Source organism: Channa argus, chromosome 7 (assembly GCF_033026475.1).
Source record: "Channa argus isolate prfri chromosome 7, Channa argus male v1.0, whole genome shotgun sequence".
NCBI lineage: Eukaryota > Metazoa > Chordata > Actinopteri > Anabantiformes > Channidae > Channa > Channa argus.
This window is the reverse complement of record NC_090203.1, coordinates 22,973,868-22,994,693: the sequence shown is the minus strand read 5'-3', so window position 1 is coordinate 22,994,693 and position 20,826 is coordinate 22,973,868. Positions and strand designations below refer to the sequence as shown.

General features: G+C 39.5%; 2 protein-coding genes across 4 annotated transcripts in view; both read right to left on the bottom strand.

Moving 5' to 3' along the window:
- cep192 (centrosomal protein 192) overlaps positions 1 to 13,812 on the bottom strand; it is a 40,395-nt gene extending 26,583 nt beyond the window's left edge. For 2 of the 3 annotated variants that reach the window (XM_067509325.1, XM_067509327.1), the window contains exons 1-8: positions 13,620 to 13,812; positions 12,816 to 13,070; positions 11,929 to 12,039; positions 8,835 to 8,992; positions 8,569 to 8,630; positions 7,276 to 7,411; positions 4,194 to 4,309; positions 2,017 to 2,169 (exon numbers count right to left, since the gene is read on the bottom strand). In XM_067509325.1, coding sequence (XP_067365426.1) covers positions 2,017 to 2,169; positions 4,194 to 4,309; positions 7,276 to 7,411; positions 8,569 to 8,630; positions 8,835 to 8,992; positions 11,929 to 12,039; positions 12,816 to 12,988 — 909 coding nt within the window. In that variant the 5' untranslated portion in view covers positions 12,989 to 13,070; positions 13,620 to 13,812. The remainder of the gene's footprint in view (positions 1 to 2,016; positions 2,170 to 4,193; positions 4,310 to 7,275; positions 7,412 to 8,568; positions 8,631 to 8,834; positions 8,993 to 11,928; positions 12,040 to 12,815; positions 13,071 to 13,619) is intronic. The other variant, XM_067509326.1, reaches the window with a different exon arrangement.
- An 845-nt stretch (positions 13,813 to 14,657) lies between these two features.
- seh1l (SEH1-like (S. cerevisiae)) lies at positions 14,658 to 20,790 on the bottom strand. Its single transcript, XM_067509329.1, has 9 exons — positions 20,579 to 20,790; positions 20,065 to 20,115; positions 19,680 to 19,826; positions 18,980 to 19,191; positions 18,503 to 18,601; positions 18,278 to 18,418; positions 17,972 to 18,126; positions 16,519 to 16,672; positions 14,658 to 14,905 (listed from the first exon to the last, which is right to left on the bottom strand). Exons 1-9 carry the CDS (start codon positions 20,687 to 20,689, stop codon positions 14,728 to 14,730), a joined length of 1,248 nt encoding a protein of 415 aa, XP_067365430.1. The 5' UTR covers positions 20,690 to 20,790; the 3' UTR covers positions 14,658 to 14,727.
- Between the last annotated feature and the right edge of the window lie 36 nt (positions 20,791 to 20,826).

Genomic DNA, 20,826 nt, shown 5'->3' with positions numbered 1-20,826 from the left:
CCACTCTGGTTTCTGCTGCCTAGGGTGTTCAGTAAGCACGTCATCAAACGGGGACATCTTCCTGATGTATTCATGGATATTTGTCATTTCATCCTGGATAGTGGCTCTGACACTCACTTATCATCGCCCCCCTGCCTTCTGCTTAGTGTACAGTCTCAGAATGCTGGATTTGGGGTAAAACAGCATTCCCATATCTCCTCTTTTGGCCAGCTTATTGTGCCAGCCGTCGGCGTAGGGGTTAATCGCCTGTACTTTGTCCACCATCTTGGTGTTATGGATCAGTGAGTGATGTCTCATTCAGTCCTAGCATACAGTTAACCATTCAGTGTGGATCCCATCCACTAGTGGCTTGTTCATTTGTTCTGCCAGGCACTCATGGAGTAAGGTTAGCTTCTTTAACAGGTAGGCATGGATCATGTCAGGGCCTACTGCTGTCCATCTCTTCATAGTTGAGACCCTCTCTATGATGTCTGTCATTGTGATGGTTACTGGATCTTGTTCAGGAAGGTTCCTGTGGTCTGTTCTAAAGTCCACCAGCAACTGGGCATTGTTGTTCTCCCCTATGCCTTTCCAGTATTCTTTAGTCTCCAGCCTTGGTGGGTCTGCTCTCATTGTTTTACCCTGCCACTGGGAGTACACCTTGGATGGCTCAGTGGAGAACATCCTGTTTATTTTGCTGGTTTCAACTTCTCTGGTGTACCTCTTCCGCCGGGGAGCCAGGGCTGTGAGCCTTTGCTTGGCAGTCTCCAAGGCCTCAGGTACAGACAGTTTGTTGTAGTTGTTGTCTTCATCATGCCTTTCTGCAATTCTAATAATTGGCTAACATCTCTCCATGTTGGTCTCTCCACAACTGTTGCGTGTTGGTCATAGCTTGAAGCAGTAGCACAATGATAAAAAAAAAGAAACTCTAAAAACTCCTCCAGGCTAATCTTTACACATTAAACTGGATACTTTACTATACTAAAATACTACACTAAAAATACAAAAAAGGAAGAATAAATTAAAAGGAGAGCAACTGCAACAGGCTGTGTGCCTGTGCATTCAACACCTGTACATTCAACACCTGAGCCAATTAGAGCTCAGGTGTTAGAGCTTAAGCATTTCAAGGATCATGGTTGCCATGCATACCTTGTCATTCTCTAGTTGTAGACAACTGAGATGTATTTATTCCAGATATTAGAGTTACTATGACTCGTGTTTTTCCAACTCATTAGCAACGAGGTAGGCAGGAAGCTGTAATATAATTGTAGTATTATTATTATAGTACTAATGCCACTGCAGAGTGACAGTCATAGAAAGACAAAAGAGTTTCATTAATTGTTTCATTCATTCTACTGCTTGCGTTGTCTGGAGCCTTTTGCTATGCACATGTGCCAAAAATCTGGTTATGCAGATACATGGTAGGGAAATGAGCATTCTCCAGGACAGTTCTACCTGGGATATGAGACTTCCCTAACCCATAGGGGATTAAGCATGACGGAAAACTATATTAATCTTTTACATGACAGTAAAGAATTAAGCTTTCCTAAGAAGGATGACTGTAACCTGGTTATTTAAGTGCATGTAAACTGACTCTTAAGGTGAAAGATGAAGTCTCAGTTCACCTGCACTCTGTAGCAGGGCCTCTCTGTATCTGGTTGTGTTCACCCATCCCTCAATTGTGACTAGTCTACAAGTCCCTGCTACTGCTACTGAGTACTACAACAAGGGGAAAACACAGCCAGAGTTCAACTCAACATGAGTAGTCAAGGATAGTTTGAATAGTCATGTGATAGTAATATGTAAATAGCAATTCAAGCAAGCACAATGCATCTGACCACAACTTGAAGTGTCACATGAAAATGAAGACTTGCAAATGAGAAATTTTAGTTTTTAAAACAATCTCTAGAAAAAGCTTTTTTTCAATTAGTCATTATGAGTAACTAATGCAGATCAATGGCAAAATATTAATTATGCATTTCAAATATTAAGAACAATAATATAAAATCTTGAAACAATGTTATTTCTATTTCTGACCAGTTGTCTGGAGGTGCTTGGCAGCGGCTGCATCCTTATAGCATTACAGTTCTTTCTTGCAGACTCCAGCTCATCTTCTGTGTCTTCATCACTCGCAGGGCAGGAATCCATACCCGTAGCAGCCAAACGCACATCAGGCATTTGGAAGTGCTCCTGAAGTAATGGTACGCAATATTATTAAATGATACAGAACAAAAAAAAAGAAGAAGAAAAGCTTTACAAAAAGCAATCATTGAATTTTAATTATTGGGCTGTACAATATGACGATATACTAGTAATCTTGCTACGTTCCATTGTATGTGCCATTGTTTACACTCTTGTTGGCAGAAGGAGACTTAGCTTCAAACGAGCCCTACTATGGAGATCGAAGTTGTTGACTAATTAAAAGCTGTATGATTTGTCAGTTGCTGTCAATGAATGCAACATTTAATTTTCCCCATCCTCCACAGTTCGTTGAGACAGAGAGCAACAGTAGAATAACATAATGAGCATATGTAGAAAGAAAGTGACGTTAGCAGGTACAAATCCATAAATCAAATGTTCTTTTCTGATTGTTACACAGCAGTTATGTTCTAAAACAATAATAAGCATGGCCACCTCCAAACAACCCTGCAGGACGGACTTTGTATGTATACAACTGAAGTGAACATTTCTCTTGATGGCTTCTCCATGGCCACTTCGGTGTGCAGGTGTGTGTGTGTGTGTGTGTGTGTGTGTGTGTGTGTGTGTGTGTGTGTGAGAGATGAGACACACTCACGTCAGACAGATGCATAGACCTGAAATTGGATGCATGTAATATTTACAATGCAGACAATATACATGTTAAAGTTCATGCATGAGCGAAAATTATACTGATGGGATGTTTAAGTTTGAATCTTAGAATGTTTTATAATTCAGTTTTTTGATGAGCAATATTTATGAAAAAACCACTGTTACACATAGTCTTTCATAAGGGACATAATCTTGAAAGGTAGGAATACAATGCCATCATATATGCCATCAGCATAAACAGCCGGTTACAAGAGCAACATCCCACAGGGCTTTAATTGAGGCCCACACTGAGACATACTGGGGAAATTATTTGTGTGCAATGAATACATCTTATTAATAATCACTTTGTTTCATTTGAACTTTACATGAAATTTACCCACCAAATATGCAGCAAGAGAAATACATAAACGTGTGTGTGCATGCATAATCTCTATCATCCTCTTGCCATCGTGCCAGAGACAGTTTCTGGAGCAAAACACTATTAGCACTATATATAAAAAATAAAATCATATTAAGATAACTGTTTTTCATATTGCACAGCCCTACTTGAAAATAGAATTTTTCTTCAAGCAGTTTAAACTGTTTCCTTTATGAGTTAAAGCAGCACATGGGACATTTGTAGTAGTGCTCACCTGATCATAATTATTAAGAAATGTGCACCTATTCGGTTCTGGCTCTACTGAACACCAGCAACACAAAACAGTCCATGTCAATGAAATTAAATAAAATCAAACTGGTTAATTAAATACCAGTAAAATCATACACCATTCAGACATAACATTATGACTGCATGTTCAATTTAATACAATCCATTACAGTATCTCTGCTATGGATTTTACTTTTACAAGGTTAATTTCTCAGTTTTTAGGTTATCTGATTATAATTCTACTATGTTTTTATTACTGAGGTCTAAGTGGGTAGTAGAGCCGTACTAGAGTGTTATATATGAAGGGATGGATCTAATGTTTTGGCCAAACTTTTTTTAATGAATGAGGTGGCCAAAGCATTAGAACCACAATAATAAACACATTTTATAATTATCACTTTTCTGACAGTTTCAACCTGAAAACTGAGAAATTATAACATTGTATATTAAGAATTCATGGCAAAGCCACTGTATTGGATTGCATGAAATTGCACAGGTGGTCATAATGTTATACCTGATCAGTGTAAGTTACTTTAACCAATTAAGACTTGATGTAGCATTTGCATGTACATCCCCTTGAGACTGGGAGCACTCTTTCTACACTGCGACAGAAGAAACATTTATAATATGTTGATGTAAACATAATAATTTCAACATAAGTCAATGTAAACTGCACTGTATGTGCCCATGTATATTAAGAGATCAGGTCAGTAGATTTTGTCCACTTTGTTTCTCATTTGAAATAGAAGATCAGTCTTACTGTTGCAGGAATCTCCTGGCCTTCCACTTGGCCTCTCTGCATGGCAGGAGGAACCAGTTTATTGAAGTACACCTCTAGTTCATCATCAGGCAGGTTGTTCAAATCAATGTCATCATCTAGGAGACAAACAGCTATCACTTGACAAATGTAATTGAAACATGGCGGAAATCTACATTTATGTCCAGAATAAGATGGCGACGCACAGTAGTGCAGCGGCTCTTAGTTCTCATGGTGCTTTGGTGCTTTATTTTGTGTGTATGCTGTGTGTATTTTTTGCTGAGCTTTGAATTTCACTGGACTCATGTCATCACCACTGAAATTGCAAGACAATCTGTTTCACCATGGATTGTTATCAGCTCCTACAGATGACACCGGCTGAAAGGAAGCAGAAGTGGGGCTGCCGAACGCAGGGGTGTAGCTCAGCTGGTAAGGCAGTGTTCGAAGGAGCACAGTGTCAGTGGTTCAATTCCCAGCTACATTAAAAGGTACAAAAGATACAAAGTCGCTGAACAACAGCTACATGTCGAATTGTCCTTGGGCCGCTCAAGTTGCTCCCGGTGGGTCAGGTGAGCACCTTGCAAGGCAGCCACCACCATTGGTTTTTGTGTGTGTGTGTGTGTGTGTGTGTGTGTGTGTGTGTGTGTGTGTGTGTGTGTGTGTGTGTATCAACATTGTAAAGCGCTTTGGATAAAAACCCTATATAAGTGGCCATTTACTGAGCCATTTAAATGGTCTGCACTTATACAGCGCTTTTCTATTTATTGGCCTCAAAGCGCTTTACACTGATTGTTATTCACCCATTCACACTCACAACCACACAACACTCACACACCGATGGGGGAGCTGCTATGCAGCAGGCCAACACTCACCAGGAGCAACAAAGTTGGGGTTCAGTGTCTTGCTCAAGGACACCTTCAACATGTGACACGAGGAGCTGGGAATTTAACCAACAACCGCAAGAGTGGTGGACAACCGCTCTACCTTCCTGCACCACGGTTGCAGGCGACACGATTTACCGAGCAGGTTTAATCACCATGTTGAGGAAACATCCTCATAAACCACCACTCCTGAGCCCCTTCCTCTCCAATGCCAGGTCCATTTTACACAAAATGGATGTCATAGAGCTACTGCTTGAGGCTAACAGTTACATACGAGACTGCTGTGTACTTATAATCACCGAATCCTGGCTTAATGCGGATATTCCTGATGTGGCCCTACAGCTAGCAGACCGCACGCTATATTGTCAGGATTGAAATGGGGACTCCGGTAAGACCAGAGGTGCCTTTGTGTTTTTGTATACAAGGATTGGCGCTCCCAGAACACCAAAATTGACAGCTTTTGCTCACCAGACATTAAAACCTTGTCAGACCACATATCTCTACTCTTAGTCAAAGCTCACAACAAGGACTGTTAACATCTGGCCCGATGAGCTCTCCCTCAATTGGAAAGCTGTTTTGCACAAACTGAATGGGATCTGTTTAAAGATCAAAACCTGCAGGTATACACACACACTGTTCTATTTTACTTAGCAAGTTGCACTGACAATGTCACGGTAAAATAATTGTATCCGGGTCTTCCCAAATCGGAAATCTTGGATGACTAGTGAAGTCCACACACTTCTTAGGGCCCATGATGCTGCCCAAAAAAAACTGATTGTAATTGGCCTGAATGACTATAGGCTCATCAATCTTACATCTACTGTCACAAAGTGCTTTGAGAGAGTGATACTGAGGCAAATAAGGGCTAGTCTCCCAGCCACAGATCGACGGAGGAGGCAATATCCATTGCTCTCCACCTGGCACCACAGCACCTAGAACACAAGGGGTCTTGCGTACGCATGCTCTTTGTGGATTACAGTTCTGACTTTAATACCATCATACCAGACATACTGATCAAACTGCTCCGTCACAGCCTCCAGACTCATCTCTGTTCTTTCTCACTAACCGCCCTCAGACTGTTAGGCTCGGCCCTCATCTTTCCTCTACTGTCACACTCATCACTGGCTCCCCCAGGGCCGTGTGCCGAGTCCATTCCTTTACTGTCTCTATACCCATGACTGCACACCACTTCACCCCTCAAAATACATTGTTAAAATTGCAAATGACAACACTAATTTATCTCATCTCATGGGGTGATGAGTCTGCCTACCGAGAGGACATCCAGAATCTCAGAGTGGTGTTCTATAAATAATCATAACTCATAAAATGAATATACTTAAAAATAATAAAACTCAACACAAAGAAAGAGAGAACTTGTCCTAGACTTCGGGAAAAGGAAAACTGACCTCTCTCCAATTCTCATCCATGGAGACCACGTGGAATTGGTACGCAGTTTCAAATTTCTTGGAACTCACATTACTGACAACCTTTCCTGGTCTACAAACACCACATACATAGTAAAGAAGGTGCAACAGCATCTGCATTTTCTCAGGATGCTGCGGAGGAATAACCTGTTCCAGCTGCTGCTGCTGGCATTTTGCCGTTCTGCTATTGAGAGCATCCTAAAATACTGCCTCATTGAATGCTACAAGATTGCTCAGCAGCAGATAAAAAAGCCCTGCAGAAAATCACCAACACAGCACAGATCATCATCGGCTGTTCCCTCCCTTGCTTACAGGAACTGGCAAACAACCAGTATCACACCAGAGCAGTAAATATTATCAAGGACCACACACACCCTGCATATCACCAAGTTGAACGTCTGCCCTCGGAGAGGTGGTACAGGTCTATAGCAGCACGAACCACCAGACTTATTAACAGCTTTTTTCAAACAGCCATTCAAATCCTCAACACACTAACTGATTTTTACTTTGCATGTAGTACGACTGGGTTTTTTTGTGTTGTTCCAATGCGTTTCCCCATACTTTTACTCCATGTTTTATTTTGTTATTATTATTTTTTATTTATTTGTTTATTTATTATTAGTTTATATATTAGAGGTATTTGTTTTAGAGCGTTCAAAATTTCTTATATTAAACAATGACAAAGACTATACCTAGAATTTAAAATATTGTATAAAGTCTATAAAGCAAGCATGTAATACAGCGCAGGGTTAAAAATCTGAAGACAAAGAATGATCATACCTGTGATATCACTATTAATACTGTCGACAGACATGAGATGCTCATTTGCCAGGAAGCTGGAGTTACTGCCACTGAAATGGTCACTGTCCATTCCCTCACTCTGAACATTGTCTTCTGCAGCTGTAGCCGGAAAGGTCTGAGCATTTATGGATCACCCAGGAAAAGAAAAACAATTTTACTGGACATTTGGTATGTTAGCACGAAAATAAAAATTCTAAAACTGCAACTTGAAATAAGTATTTGGATAGAGTCTCAACTTATCATTTTGGCTATTTACATTAAACTCACAAAGTAAAACAATCAAAATGTGGTTAAAGCGTACACTGTAAATTTAAATTTCAACCTTCATTAGTTCATTTACACATGGATACAATTTGATTTCAAACGTGGAGTTTGCATTTGTAAATCTGTCAATTTCAATTACAAAGATCTTTCACTGCCAGTGAAGCAAGTATGACGTCCAAAAGTACTGGTTTACTCTTATTTATTGATGATTTTACTTTTTGTGAAACAACTTTGTCCCACCACAGAAAGAGGAGAATGTATATGAAAGGGAAAGTAAACATTTAGATGCTGAGGAAACTGTCTCCTTTTTGTCCCGTGTAAGTGTGGAAGGTGCCACTGATGCTTCTTAACTGGACTTTGATTATGTTTCCCACCCGCCACAGGTAAGAAACATTAACATAAATGATGTATAATGTTAGCTGTGCTGTAATATAAATCACTTTAGTGGTGGAATTTTTTTTGTCTTTTGTTGGCTCTACTTTAAAAAGGTAACCAACAAATCCTGTAAGTTAAAGCTAGTAAGATTCAAATACTTAAAGCTAATGCTCATAACAGTAATTCCATTTACATGCATGAGGTACCACATGTTTGTCTGAAATGCAATCTGTGTACAGGAGAAATATAAGGCAGGTTTATGCTCGTAACTATACAAATACAGTAATTTTATTCATCTGGAAAAGTTGAAAACACTACTGAAATCCAGTATTACGGTGTCACTGCATTGCACAGCGTAAAGCGGAAAATATGATCTAAAAAAGGTCTAGTGACTGCAGAGGATTTGCACTCAAACATTCAACCTAACAATTTAATTTATGTGTATGTTAGTTATTAGGGTGCTTTAAGACTCTAAAAGTCGGCGACTCATTCATAAAAATGTCTGTAAATCCTACATGCACAACACAATTTTTTTAACAAAGACCTCAAATTAAACTGACAGTCTAAACATATAACAGCTCTAAAACTACAATATATAGTGCAATTTAACTTGTTTAACTTCTAAAACTGTACCTTTGCATTTGTATTATCTTTAGGTCCAAATGTGGCAAATGTCAGAAGCCCTGTTGATAGCTCTGTCAAAGGAGAACAAAAAGTCCATTAGTATCAGTCTAACAAAATATGCCTTCATTCTGACACCGGCAATTACTTCACTGTAAATCAAAGAGACCAAAATGTGCACATTTGATATAAGGTAAAGGCAACTTCCACAAGTCGAAAATGTGAGGATGGACATAATGTTATTACTTCTACCACTAGACAGAAGCAGGATCTTTTACCTGTTCCTAGTTCTGTGGGCCGACCATGATCCGAGCCCATCTGTGTGGGAAGCAGCCCCAGAATAGAGTCTTTGTTTCCAAATGTACTCTCATCCAGATTAACCTTCACCAGCATGTTTGAAAGTCGGTGGGCTGCAATGAAGTCATCAGCATTGTCCCTGTGATCAAGTTTGACAGGTTGTAAATCATTAGGAGCATATGAAATATTATTATTAATTATTATTATTATTATTATATTTCTTCTGATTTCCGTCTTTCGTACATTTTTTGCACTTAACTACCTCTCCCTACGTTAAGCTAGAAACACTGTTCAAACAATCAGCTTATTATGTATGCGCCCTTTCATTCAGCTTTTTAATATGTTTTATATTTTTTATAATATTCTTCTTTTTGTTTTACCAATTTGTTCACATTCAAATGAATGGAGAGACTCAGCTCCCCCTTAGCTTTAACTTGTCAAGCATACTTTAGCCTAAAGATACCATTAAAACTTTCAACAAACCACAAGACTTTCAGCCATCAGCTTCATATTCTGCTTTTTAATATCTTATGGTTTAAATAAATAAATACAACGCAGTTTTAGTTTGAGATCCATTTTAATAAATTTTAAACTTCTCCATTAGTGTGTATTGCAGATCGTTGGCCCAGCTAGAGTGGGTGACATCACACGCACTAACTTCAACTATGATCAACTAATAACTTCCAAATTCTTCTTTTATTGAGTGAACTTTAATCTTTCCTCAATAAATTATGGAATAAAACGTAGGTATTTTTGTGTTCTTTCAGGAAATGTAACTCTCATATAGTGCTTCCAGAAACTATTAACAGTGCTTAACTTTTTCCACATTTTGTTATGTTACAGCCTTATTCCAAAATTGAAAAAATAATTTTTTTCTGCAAGTTTTTTTTTTAAATCTTCGCAAATGAAAAAAAAAAAAAAAAAAAAAAAAATCAGCTGTACATAAGGGTACAACCTGACTGGAGTCCACCTGCAGGAAATCAGCTGATTGGACATGATTTAGAAAAGCATCCACCTGTCTATATAAGGTCCCACAGTTAACAGTGTGTGTCAGAGTAGAAACGTTTTGTCTTTATACCTCAGAGAAAGGATTCTATTGAGGCACAGATCTGGAGAAGGGTACAGAAACATTTCTGCTGTAATGAGCACAGCATATGTAAATGAGATTTGAAACCACCAGGACTGTTCCTAGAGCGTGGGCCAAACTGAGCGATCGAGAGAGAAGGGCATCATCAGGGAAGTGACCGAGAATCCGATGGTCACTCTGAAAGAGCTCCAGCATTTCTCTGTGGAGAGAGGAGAACCTTCCAGAAGAACAACCATCTCTGCAGCACTCCACCAATCAGGCCTGTATGGTAGAGTGGCCAGACAGGAACCACTCATCAGTAAAAGGCACATGACAGCCCACCTGAAAGACTCTCAGACCATGAGAAACAAAATTCTTTGGTCTTATGAAACACAGATTGAACTCTTTGGCCTGAATGAAAGTGTCATGTCTGGAGGAAACCAGGCACCGCTCACCACCTGGCCAATACATCCCTACAGTAAAGCATGGTGGTGGCAGCATCATGCTGATGTTTTTCAGTGGCAGGAACTGGGAGATTAGTCAGGATTGAGGAAAAGATGAATGCAGCAATGTACAGAGTCATCCTTGATGAAAAACTGTTCCAGAGCAATCTGGACCTCAGGGTCATTGTCCCATACAGGCCTGAAAGATGAACCATCCCCCCAGTCTAAGCACATAGCCAGGATAACAAAGGAGTGGCTGCGGGACAACTCTGAATGTCCTGAGTGGACCAGCCAGAGCCTAGACTTGAACCCGATTGAACATCTCTGGAGAGATCTGAAATTGGCTGTGCATCGACGCTCATCATCCAACCTGATGGAGCTTGAGAGGCACTGCAAAGAAATATGGAAGAAACTCCCCAAAAATAGTTGTACCAAGCTTGTAGCATCATACTCAAAAAGACTTGAGGCTGTAATTGGTGTTAAAGGTGCTTCAGCAAAGTATTAAGCAAAGGGGGTGAATACTGATGTACATGTGATCTTTTTGGTTTTTTATTCTTAAGAAATTTGCAAAGATTTTAAACAAACTTCTTTCATGTTGTCATTATGCGGTATTGTTTGTACAATTTTGAAGTAAATAATGAATTGGATCCATTTTGAAATAAGGCTGTGAATACTTTCTGGTGTACTAGTGATCGGACTTGCAGTTCTTTTAGTGTTTGGCCAGAAGCGGAGAGGGCCATCGGAAACTCCCATTGGACCCCATTGTAACTGAGGTCCAGAAATGCTTCTCAAATCACAAACAAGAGCCGTATCAAAATCACTGACTTGCATTCACACTATTGAACATCTTCAAACAAAGTATTTCACCCTGTTCGGTGAAGCCTTCTGCCAATCACAGTTTTTTTAATTTTGTTAATAGGACTAATGCTTTTTCACATTTTGAAAGCTGCCGTTGTCATGGTAACAAACACAGCTCAGGTCAGGTCATGTGATTAGCCTCTGAGCTGTCACAAACACTTCTTCTCCCACATGACACACAAACACACACAAACAAAGCCATTTGGATACATTTTTCAAGTTCAGAATTATTTTTCCATTAACAGTGCATTCTTTTCGGAAAAGGTTTCCTAGTTATTACAAGTCATTCTACTGAATTTGGATAACTGTAAAAGTGCTTACAACATAATAAAGACAAAGGTACATTTTGATATTAAATCCAGCCCTTCCAGGATTTTGGAGACTTTTTTGTGATTGTCGCATTTTTGTGATGCATGTTGAGATGTTTTCATGATGTTTTAAATTTCAAGGTTAGAAAGAATTCACAAGGGACCGATTGAATTAATTGTTACAAACATTGCAAATTCCTGGAAGGAATTCCAGGAATTCCTTGTAATTTAGGTGACAAACATCAAACTGCGAAAATTCTACCAGTACTGCAAGTATGACATTTAAATAGAAAATTAATAATTACAAAACAATTCTAGTTGCTAAAACAATATTTTTTTGTGCAAACAGTATAAATCTGCAATTACATCTACATGCATATATACTGAATACAGTACTTACAAGTCATCTTTAAAGCTGAGAGCAAACTTGGGTCGTTCTCCCACTGATGACTGTGTGATGGCACACTGCAACTCTTTGCCCTCCATGTACGATGCTTCAGCAGGATCTCCCCTGTAAAGCAAAAGTGCACGGCAATGCTTTCAGAGACACAGTAAACGGGTAAGCCCTGAGCTCTGGTGCTGCAAAATTAAACAGCTGAAGTTTGACATCCTAAGTGCCGTTCTTTGTAAAAAGCTTTAGAAACAAAGAAGTGCAGTATGTTTAAATATCAAGTTATAACATCTTAATATTTTTTAGGATGCCATAACTTCCTAATTGCATTTAAATGCTAATTTAACAGAAATAATACTAAAGTAAAAGTACATTTCCAAAAAAAAAAGGATTTTACTTAAAATAAAATTGATTTAAAATTCTGGAGCATGAAAGCTTGCTCCAATGTTGTAACACTGACTGTTCTATCATGTTGTGTCAGATTTTAACGAACATCACAGTACTGATTTTTTGTCTAAAGCTGTACACCTCAATAGTCCTTCAAAGCACACTTTAATGCGCTTGGTGTTTTGCAGCTGAACTACATGATCGGCTTATCGGTGGGATGAGAAGAAAAGAAAGTAAATGATGAATAAAGCTATAAATAAAGCCATCAGAATGCATCCACAGCAAGACCCTTAAGTTGGTGTGTGTGTGTGTGTGTGTGTGTGTGTGTCAGGCCAGTTCCTTGGACGCAGCCTACGATCATCAGCGTGTAAATAGATCAAAGACAAACAGCATTGTAAAGTGCTTTGTCTGGTCCTCTAGAAAAGAACAATATAATTGCAGGCCATTTATCATAAAAAAATTAGAACATATCCATATCACATCTGTCCAAACCAGCAGCAAGCACCCACCTGTTGTCATACTCTGGTCTAATTTTAGCCACTGTAGAGGCAGCCACTGGCAGTCCTGGGCCTGAACCTAATGTCACATTCCCCAGTGTGGCACGACCATTGGTGCTGTCCATAGACTTGCAGAGGAAGCTGGGGAAGGCTTCGTCTTCCAGCTTATAAAAACTGTCTGCCATGATTGTGGATGGAGCACAGTTGACAGCCGAATGTGGCTTCAGTTCAGGTGAATCCCATCTGTATTGTTTAACCTCAGTTAAACTAAAATGCAAAACAGGCCAGTTATCACTCTGACAACTCAAACACATCCAATAACTTATGTGATGTTACTGATAACCTTTAAACTGCACAATTTAAGATGTGTGTCAACTTAGAAATGATCCCTCTGATTCCACCGTACAACTGTGAGACCAGTAGCGAATAGTAGCTGTTTAAATAGTGTTAGGGGTGTTTGTTTGGGGATTTTACACGTTGGCCTAACAGCAAAACAAACAAAACAATTAGCCAGCGTTAATTACGCTAGCTTAACTGATTCCTAACTTTGGCTAACTTACTAGCTAAAAACCAAGTGAGTCGTCAAACTCGGCAACGAATTCTAAATTTTATTACCCTAATTTTTGTGATGTAAGTAGAGAGAAGTCTTGCAGGAATACACGTTACAGACAAATATTCATTAACGGTGACTAGTTAGCTAACGTGGATTGCTAACATAACCAACCCCTTTCAAGACTGGTCCATTGGAAACGAGTGAATTTCCAGCTAACATTTACGTTAAGTTTGATCAAAAACGTTAGTTGGACTTTAACTCACATTGAATCCTCCACAGGCGGAAGTTTCTTCTCCAAATCAACTTGTGTCTTTAGAAAGTGGCAAACACAGACTGCAGGGCAAAGTTAACATAAGTTCCCAAATGCGCTGTTTCGCATTATTGCCTAAAAGCCAGCAACTTAAACAAACCGTGCAACAGTTTCGAACACCAAACAGCGCCCGGAAACGACAGGAAGCCCGCGTGAGCGTCAATAGAAGCGGGACGTCACTACTTTAAACGACTTTGATTGGACAATAAAACTAAGAGGACGGAATTCTTAACTGTGATAGGATGGTGTTCGCATCAATCTGTTGAATTGGTGGCTATTTGGAACGCTTTGGATAATAGCCTACTGATAAATCACTCCAGTTTCTGCAGAGGTAGTAATGGAGTTCCCCATATTAGGTCCCCAATCAAGCAAAAACTGCCAGATTCAAGGGCAACAAGCTTAAAATGTACAGCATGTCAGTTCCAGGCCAAGTGAAGGGATGATTGTATCATGTGTTCAAGCAGCTGCAAGAATGCTTGGGTTAGCAGACAGCTGCCAGCTGAGAGAACTGGCAACCCATGCATTCGGGTTTTTCAGAGGCGGAAGGCGCATGTGAGACACGCATTGAAATGTTATCCTCCCTATCAAAATAAATGAAAGATAAAGCTTACACATTGTATGATTCCCATAGAACAATATCCCATGCAAGTGAGTCATTCTGGAATTGCTATGGTTTGTTCCTCTTTGTGTATGTGAAGGAAAATGAGTAATGACATTCTTTTAATATCTTATAGTGTTTACTGGCTTCTATGTGCACTGTTCTATTTAATACTTAGCAGCTTAATCTGATATGGTCACACATGCAAGTTTTTAAAAGGCAATGCCAAGTACTTAAATCACAAACTTCTTGAAAACATTTGTTTTTAGCATTGACGGAATGTTACACTAATAAAATACATATCAAAATAAGTTTAATGCAAATTTAACAAAATCTTTGACATCATCCCTTTTCTAATATATGCACAGAATAATAAAACATTACAAAGTAAAATCGGGAAAAAAAGCTTTTTATTATAACAGTTTTGTGGCTCATTCCTTGCTCGACTTAAAATACCCTAATATTACTGCCCTTCAGCCTCTTGTAACGGCAGCAGTGCTCTGGAGGACAGTCTGTGGGGAAGAGTCGCTGGCAGAGGCTGAATGGGCTCAGCATCACAGTGCTCTATGAGTGAGGAAGGAGGCAGCAGATGACCGTATCGGGTCCCTGCTCTGGGAGGATCCAGAGGCGGAAAGAAATACCTGAAGCAACGTACAGTAAAACATGAAAGGAGACAAAGACGACAAACGCGTAGACAGGAGGAAGACAATGACAATGGAATACAGAGAGGAAACATAAAAGGAAGTAGAAATGAGAAATTAAAAGGAGAAAAGATGCATGTACATTTTAGAAAGAAAAAATGAATAGGATGACAGAGTAGTGATAAAGGGGTTATTTATTTATTTTCTTTAAAAGGTGTCTCTTCAAAGTTTCAAACCACTAGCAAACATGTTGCAATTAAAACAAGATGGAAGCTGTGAACAACAGAAGCATGCTTTTGTGACAAAATTAGCTCATACCAAGATATGATATACACACATTCTAAATGTATTAACAAGGTCAAATAGCTGATTCAGCAGACACATTAGTAATGTGCAGGATGCTGGTATGGCTTTAAAGAGGTAAGCTGCCACAGGGGAGGGCGAAGGGAGCTCTCTTGCCATTCCTGCATGCCACAAGCAGTATAATACCACATTAAGTCAACAAACCCCATGACACTCAACAAGCTGGAATGCAAGAAAATCTTTATGCAAAGTCATGTGACAAACTGTATTACAAAAGTCTAATTTGGCTGTTAAGTTAAAGAATTAACAGAACGATACAGTACAGTAAGTAAATATATATGAAGTTAATCACGATAGAGATGACTGAAATGTGAGTTACAAAACAAAAAGGTAAAACGGTTTTAGTTAAGTCAGAGGTTATTATGACAGCCACATAAAGACAAGTTGATTGTTGGCTCAAACACTGGGTGTTTACTGGCACTTTTAATCTCTAAATATGACTCTTCCAATTTGCTCATTTACAGTCGTGTTTTTAAAGCAATCACATGTAACCTTTGCAGAGCTAGTGACATTTATAGGATAATGGTATATGCTAAAGCACGGTGAAGAAATAAGACAACAGTCATAAAGCCAGAGCTAAACTAAATAAGGCTGTATCAACAAAAGCCCTGAGTGTACTGAAGTGACCAACGGTGCATGAATTCAACATGTTCACTTGCCTTACAAAAGTTACAAAAGACTCACTCAAAAGCTGTCAATGGCTGTATTCTTATTCACGCTTCATATTATTACCTTCTGTTATAGCTGGTTAATAAGGTCCATTCAAGCTTTCCAGCTCAGCAAGCTGTTTGACAATATTTGCTCAAGTATATACTTTTAGAACAGTGTAGAATAATTACCTCCAACTGAAATATTCATCTTAATGTTTAAACACTGTAGCCTGAAGCCAATTAAATAATAAAAAAAATGCTTTTACATTTACTACCCAATGGTTTTGCTGTATATCCAAAAGCAACTCTTGCACTCAAAACAAGAGTCACATATCTACTTTTCATCAATATGCACCAGTAAGAAACAAAATATTAAATGAACACCACAACACATAGGACTCCACAGGCTTGATGGTGATAACCTGTGTGCTGGCAGCCAAGCTTTCCTTTTTTTTTTTTTTGCATAACTGCAGCATTAGGTCAGAGTGGGCCCAGGAAGTTGTCAGTGAGCAGCTGCAGTCCTGGTCAGTGTGAGGCGTTAGAAGTTGTCAGTTCAGGTCGGGGCTGGGTGAGTGGCGACAAAAGCACCACACCACCTACCTTCCTGCGGACATTCCATTTAGTGTGTTCTGGGAGGTTTGAACAGATGAGCCCACCATCGTGCTCATGGCTGTGGGCTGACCAGATGAACCGGTTAGCGGGCTGCCGTCTCCCTTCAGGATGCCTGTGCACTTCCAGTTGTCCATGTAGTTAGCTGCAGAGAAACACAGGTGGTAAAGTTGACTCTGTATATGTAATATGATCAACAAATAATTTCTCAAAGAGCTCAACAAAGGGTATTGTTAGACCAATGTGGCCCACTAAGACCATTATGACATAAATCTTTTTCATAAAAGTCTGCTAACAGGTTTGCTAGACCTCATGGATACATGCTATGTTTTTTGATGAGTTCTAGTGAACAATCATAATCAAAGTCCTTAATAGTGACCAATATGAGTCCTTCCCAATCCAACAATTGCATTTAAAACAGTAACTAAATTGAAAAACTAGAGTTGTGTGTATATAAAAGTTTTGCTTATAAACTTCAATTACAGCTGTGAGTGAAAATAGTAACTGGGAGAATGTAACGTGAAATTACTATGACTGGCACTATAACAGACTAGAGTCACAGGACAATTGAAGGCAAAAATTCAAAGTTAGGGTTATCTGACTTTCTGAATGCACGTAAAATACACTGTAACCTTTAGAGGTGAACTTCATTTGACCTTCTCTAAACTTCAAGAATCACAACATGATTCATGGACATGTCTGATCCATGAATTTTTAAGGACACCTCCAACAAGGAGAACTTTGCCTGTGTTGCCGACTTATTACTTTACCCTTACTACGTTAGCTGATGACATGAATAAAAATAAGGGCTCTTGATAGCAGCCATCTGCTTTGCCATCAGCTATACTGGCAGCTCAAATAAGTGAAGAAACAGTGTTCTTCATAGCCCCTTCACACAGCCCTTAAACAGCTCTCTGTAGACCAGGCACCAAGCACTGTGATTGATGTATGGTCAACCTGGGGATGTGAAACAGCTGCAATGATTTGACTTGACTTGTATCTTTCACACAAGTATAAAGCATATGAAAAAGCACATTGAGTACAACATTAGTTATAACATATACAGGCCCAATTCAAAAAAAAGTTGAGGGACAATTGCCAAATTGTTGTACACATGGTTTGAGGTTTTCCTACCAGGTACGTGGTATTCTCTCTCATCTTTTAGGTCCCTGGTTACCTTAATCTGAGTAGAGGATTACAGACCCGATTTCCCACAATACATTCGCCTAGAAGTATGCAGATGTCTCATGTCTAAAGGACACCAGGCCTAAAGTTGAAAAGCTGTTTCCAATTCACAGCATAACATTTGAGGATCTGTTGACTTCACACTGTGTGCGCTGTAAAAAGGAGCTTTGTATTGTCTCCCTGCTTGTCTCTCTCCTTTACTATGTTGCTCTTCAATTTACCAAAACAAAAAAACTTAAGTTTAAGTTAGTTCTATCACCTTTCCAAAGGCGCACACATCCATCATCCCCGGAGGAGGCCAGCAGGGTGCTGGTGATGTTCCAGCTCACACGCCACACTTGGGAGTTATGGTTGTCAAACTGAGCCACAATCTGCACCTCAAATTTGGTGGGTCCTGTAGAAGTGCTCTCTTTCCTGTCACATGGATTGAACATTGTATCATGTAAGATTTTCATTTTGTCACCGACATGTGAAATGTAGCATAAAAGTGACTACACTGTCTTTATGGGATAAGACTTTAATACGACAACTTTCAGAATAACGAGAAAACAAGAATCCGCGTCACCTCATTGGAACGAGCTTGAAAATCCGGACATCTTTTGTTGCGATGGCAAGAACGTGGAACGATCTCCCCAGATTTGGAGCAAATGCAATGTCATGGACTGCGTCAGTGACTGTCATCAGTGTCTCCGCTTTAGCATATTTCCTTTATAACATTGGAGAAAAAAGACTTACATTACTATTAATATTGCTGTATTTACAACACGTATACATACATATCACTACCTACCTTGTGTTTTCATTGTACTCATAGATCTGCACTTTGCCACCATATGTCACATTGCCGTCATCACTCCCCACTGCAAACATTGGCGGATGGGCACGAGAGCTGGATGACAGGGAGATAAACACAATTTAACTGATAAATTTAGGTCTTTAATTACAATGAGCATTTAAACATTTGTTCAGCTCAAACTTTGGGCCTTTGACTATGTGCAACTTTGACACCCAACTTACTTACAGTATACACGTTATATCAGACCACAAACCAAATTTACACCTGGCTGTCACCCCATTTACTGAAAAACCTGGCTCTTATTTCCCCTTCATAATAGCTAATGAGTCTTAAATATTTGTTGCCACACACAAAAACTTAAGAGTGGATAACTTTCCATAATAAATAAATGAATAACTTATCTTATCTGTTGACCATTTGCATGCAAAAAAAAAAAAGAATGTCTAAAAGATTAACAAACTGTGTTCTAACCTGGAGGGATTCCATGAAATGCAGCTGCAACTGAGCTTGCAGGAGATTTCGTGCTGCAGGGACCACTGACTCAGGTTCATCACATCAGGAGCCTCGTATATCCTGACCACTCCGTCCGCAGAGCAGGTGGTCAACATCAGGCCCATGTGTTTAGGGGCAAACTTCACATCAGTCACTGAAGTTCTACTGTCTACTAGTGTGGTTCTCTTGATCTAAAACGGAAGGACAGGAAATATTTTATAAAGATCAAAGAGAAAACTACAGCATAACGACTATCACAAATTTGCATGGTGGGGGGAGACACGTGTTTAATTTTGAATATTCTGTTCACCATATAACATTTTGATAGCTAATAAGGCATTCTATATATTTTTTTGATTTGCATATTTAATTACAGCAGCATCTACATTTCAACAATGAAGTAGATTGGGCAATTACAAATTCTGTCCCTCCTGCTACTGCCTGTGAGGGTCTATAGTCAGAGCTCTGTCTAGTATCATCCTCAAAAGATACGTCAGTGTAAAACCACCTACTGTAGCTGGAATGTTTTCTACTCGAACTCTTAGTCAAACGATCCCCACAGAGTACAGTAAACAAAATTTTAAACCGGAAAAAGGATGTTCAAAATGTTCCTGAATGGAGGCGCCATATGTCTAATGCCTGTCCTGCTAGTTCAGATAGGTGCTACAGCAGCACTAACCCAGTGGCTCAGCCCTCGTTGTTTGTCATTGGACTCCCCGACAATCTCTTCCCAGACGGCAGCTGTCCTATCAAAGGAGCAGGAAGCTAGGACCTGCCCGAACTCCGGATGAGCCCAGGTCACTCTCCACACTGATCCACTGTGTGTCTAAAGAACAGAAAACAACCGATTCTGTCAAATCGCTCAATGCCAAACAATCATTCATCCCAAATTCCAACTTTCATTCATCAGTGTATGTAAACACTTCACAAGAGGCAAAGCATAGTAAATACATAGTGAAGCAAAATAAGCTAATGGTACTAGTATGCTGTTATGCAAAGCATACTAGCTGATAAAGTTACAGTTTATCAGGAATTTCTTTGCTGGTTATAGCGGGTGGTTTTACCTTCCAGCTGGCTGTGCAGTGCCACTCTCCATTTTCACTTTTGTCCCATACCTAACAGGAATAATGTTAGCAAAGATTTACACTACTAAAGTGACAATATTTGTAATAAAAACAGTAGAATTACACAGTTGTTAACGTTAACCCAATAGCATACTGTAAACCTAAAATAACGTTGCACGTTTTACATGTACTGCATATCCATGCACTACTCTGTAGTGTTTACAGTACACATGCTAATGCTATTACATTACAGATTCCTCTCAGCTACCGTAGCTTGTGGCTACAGGCACGATGGCTTGCAAACGAGCTAAATCCAATAAGGTCTGGGAGTCCGAACCAGCAGCAGACGTACATAATCTACCGTTAAGTAGTAGTAGTAGATAGTGGAAAATTAAAGTGGGTAAATGCATCTATGTGTTAAGGGGGTTAATATTGCGGGTGATGTTAACAATATAGCAGTGTCAGCTAACGCTAACATTGTCAAATCTGTGGACACTTCACGCACTTAAGTTACCTTGACGCTCTGGTCACTCGAGCAAGTCGCCATTCTCCGCCCGTGAAAGTCATACGACACGTCGTGGATTAGATCTTTATGATCTGCTGAGATACTACGGGCCACAAACATGATTGCAACTACAATGTGACAGCAGCACTAGCTAAACTTGCCAGCTAGCAGGCCGGTCATGTGTTTAACAAGAGTGTGTGTATGTTTGGCGGGTCCTCGTCTCGTGGTGTGTGTTTACCCTGTTGACCACTGGGGGG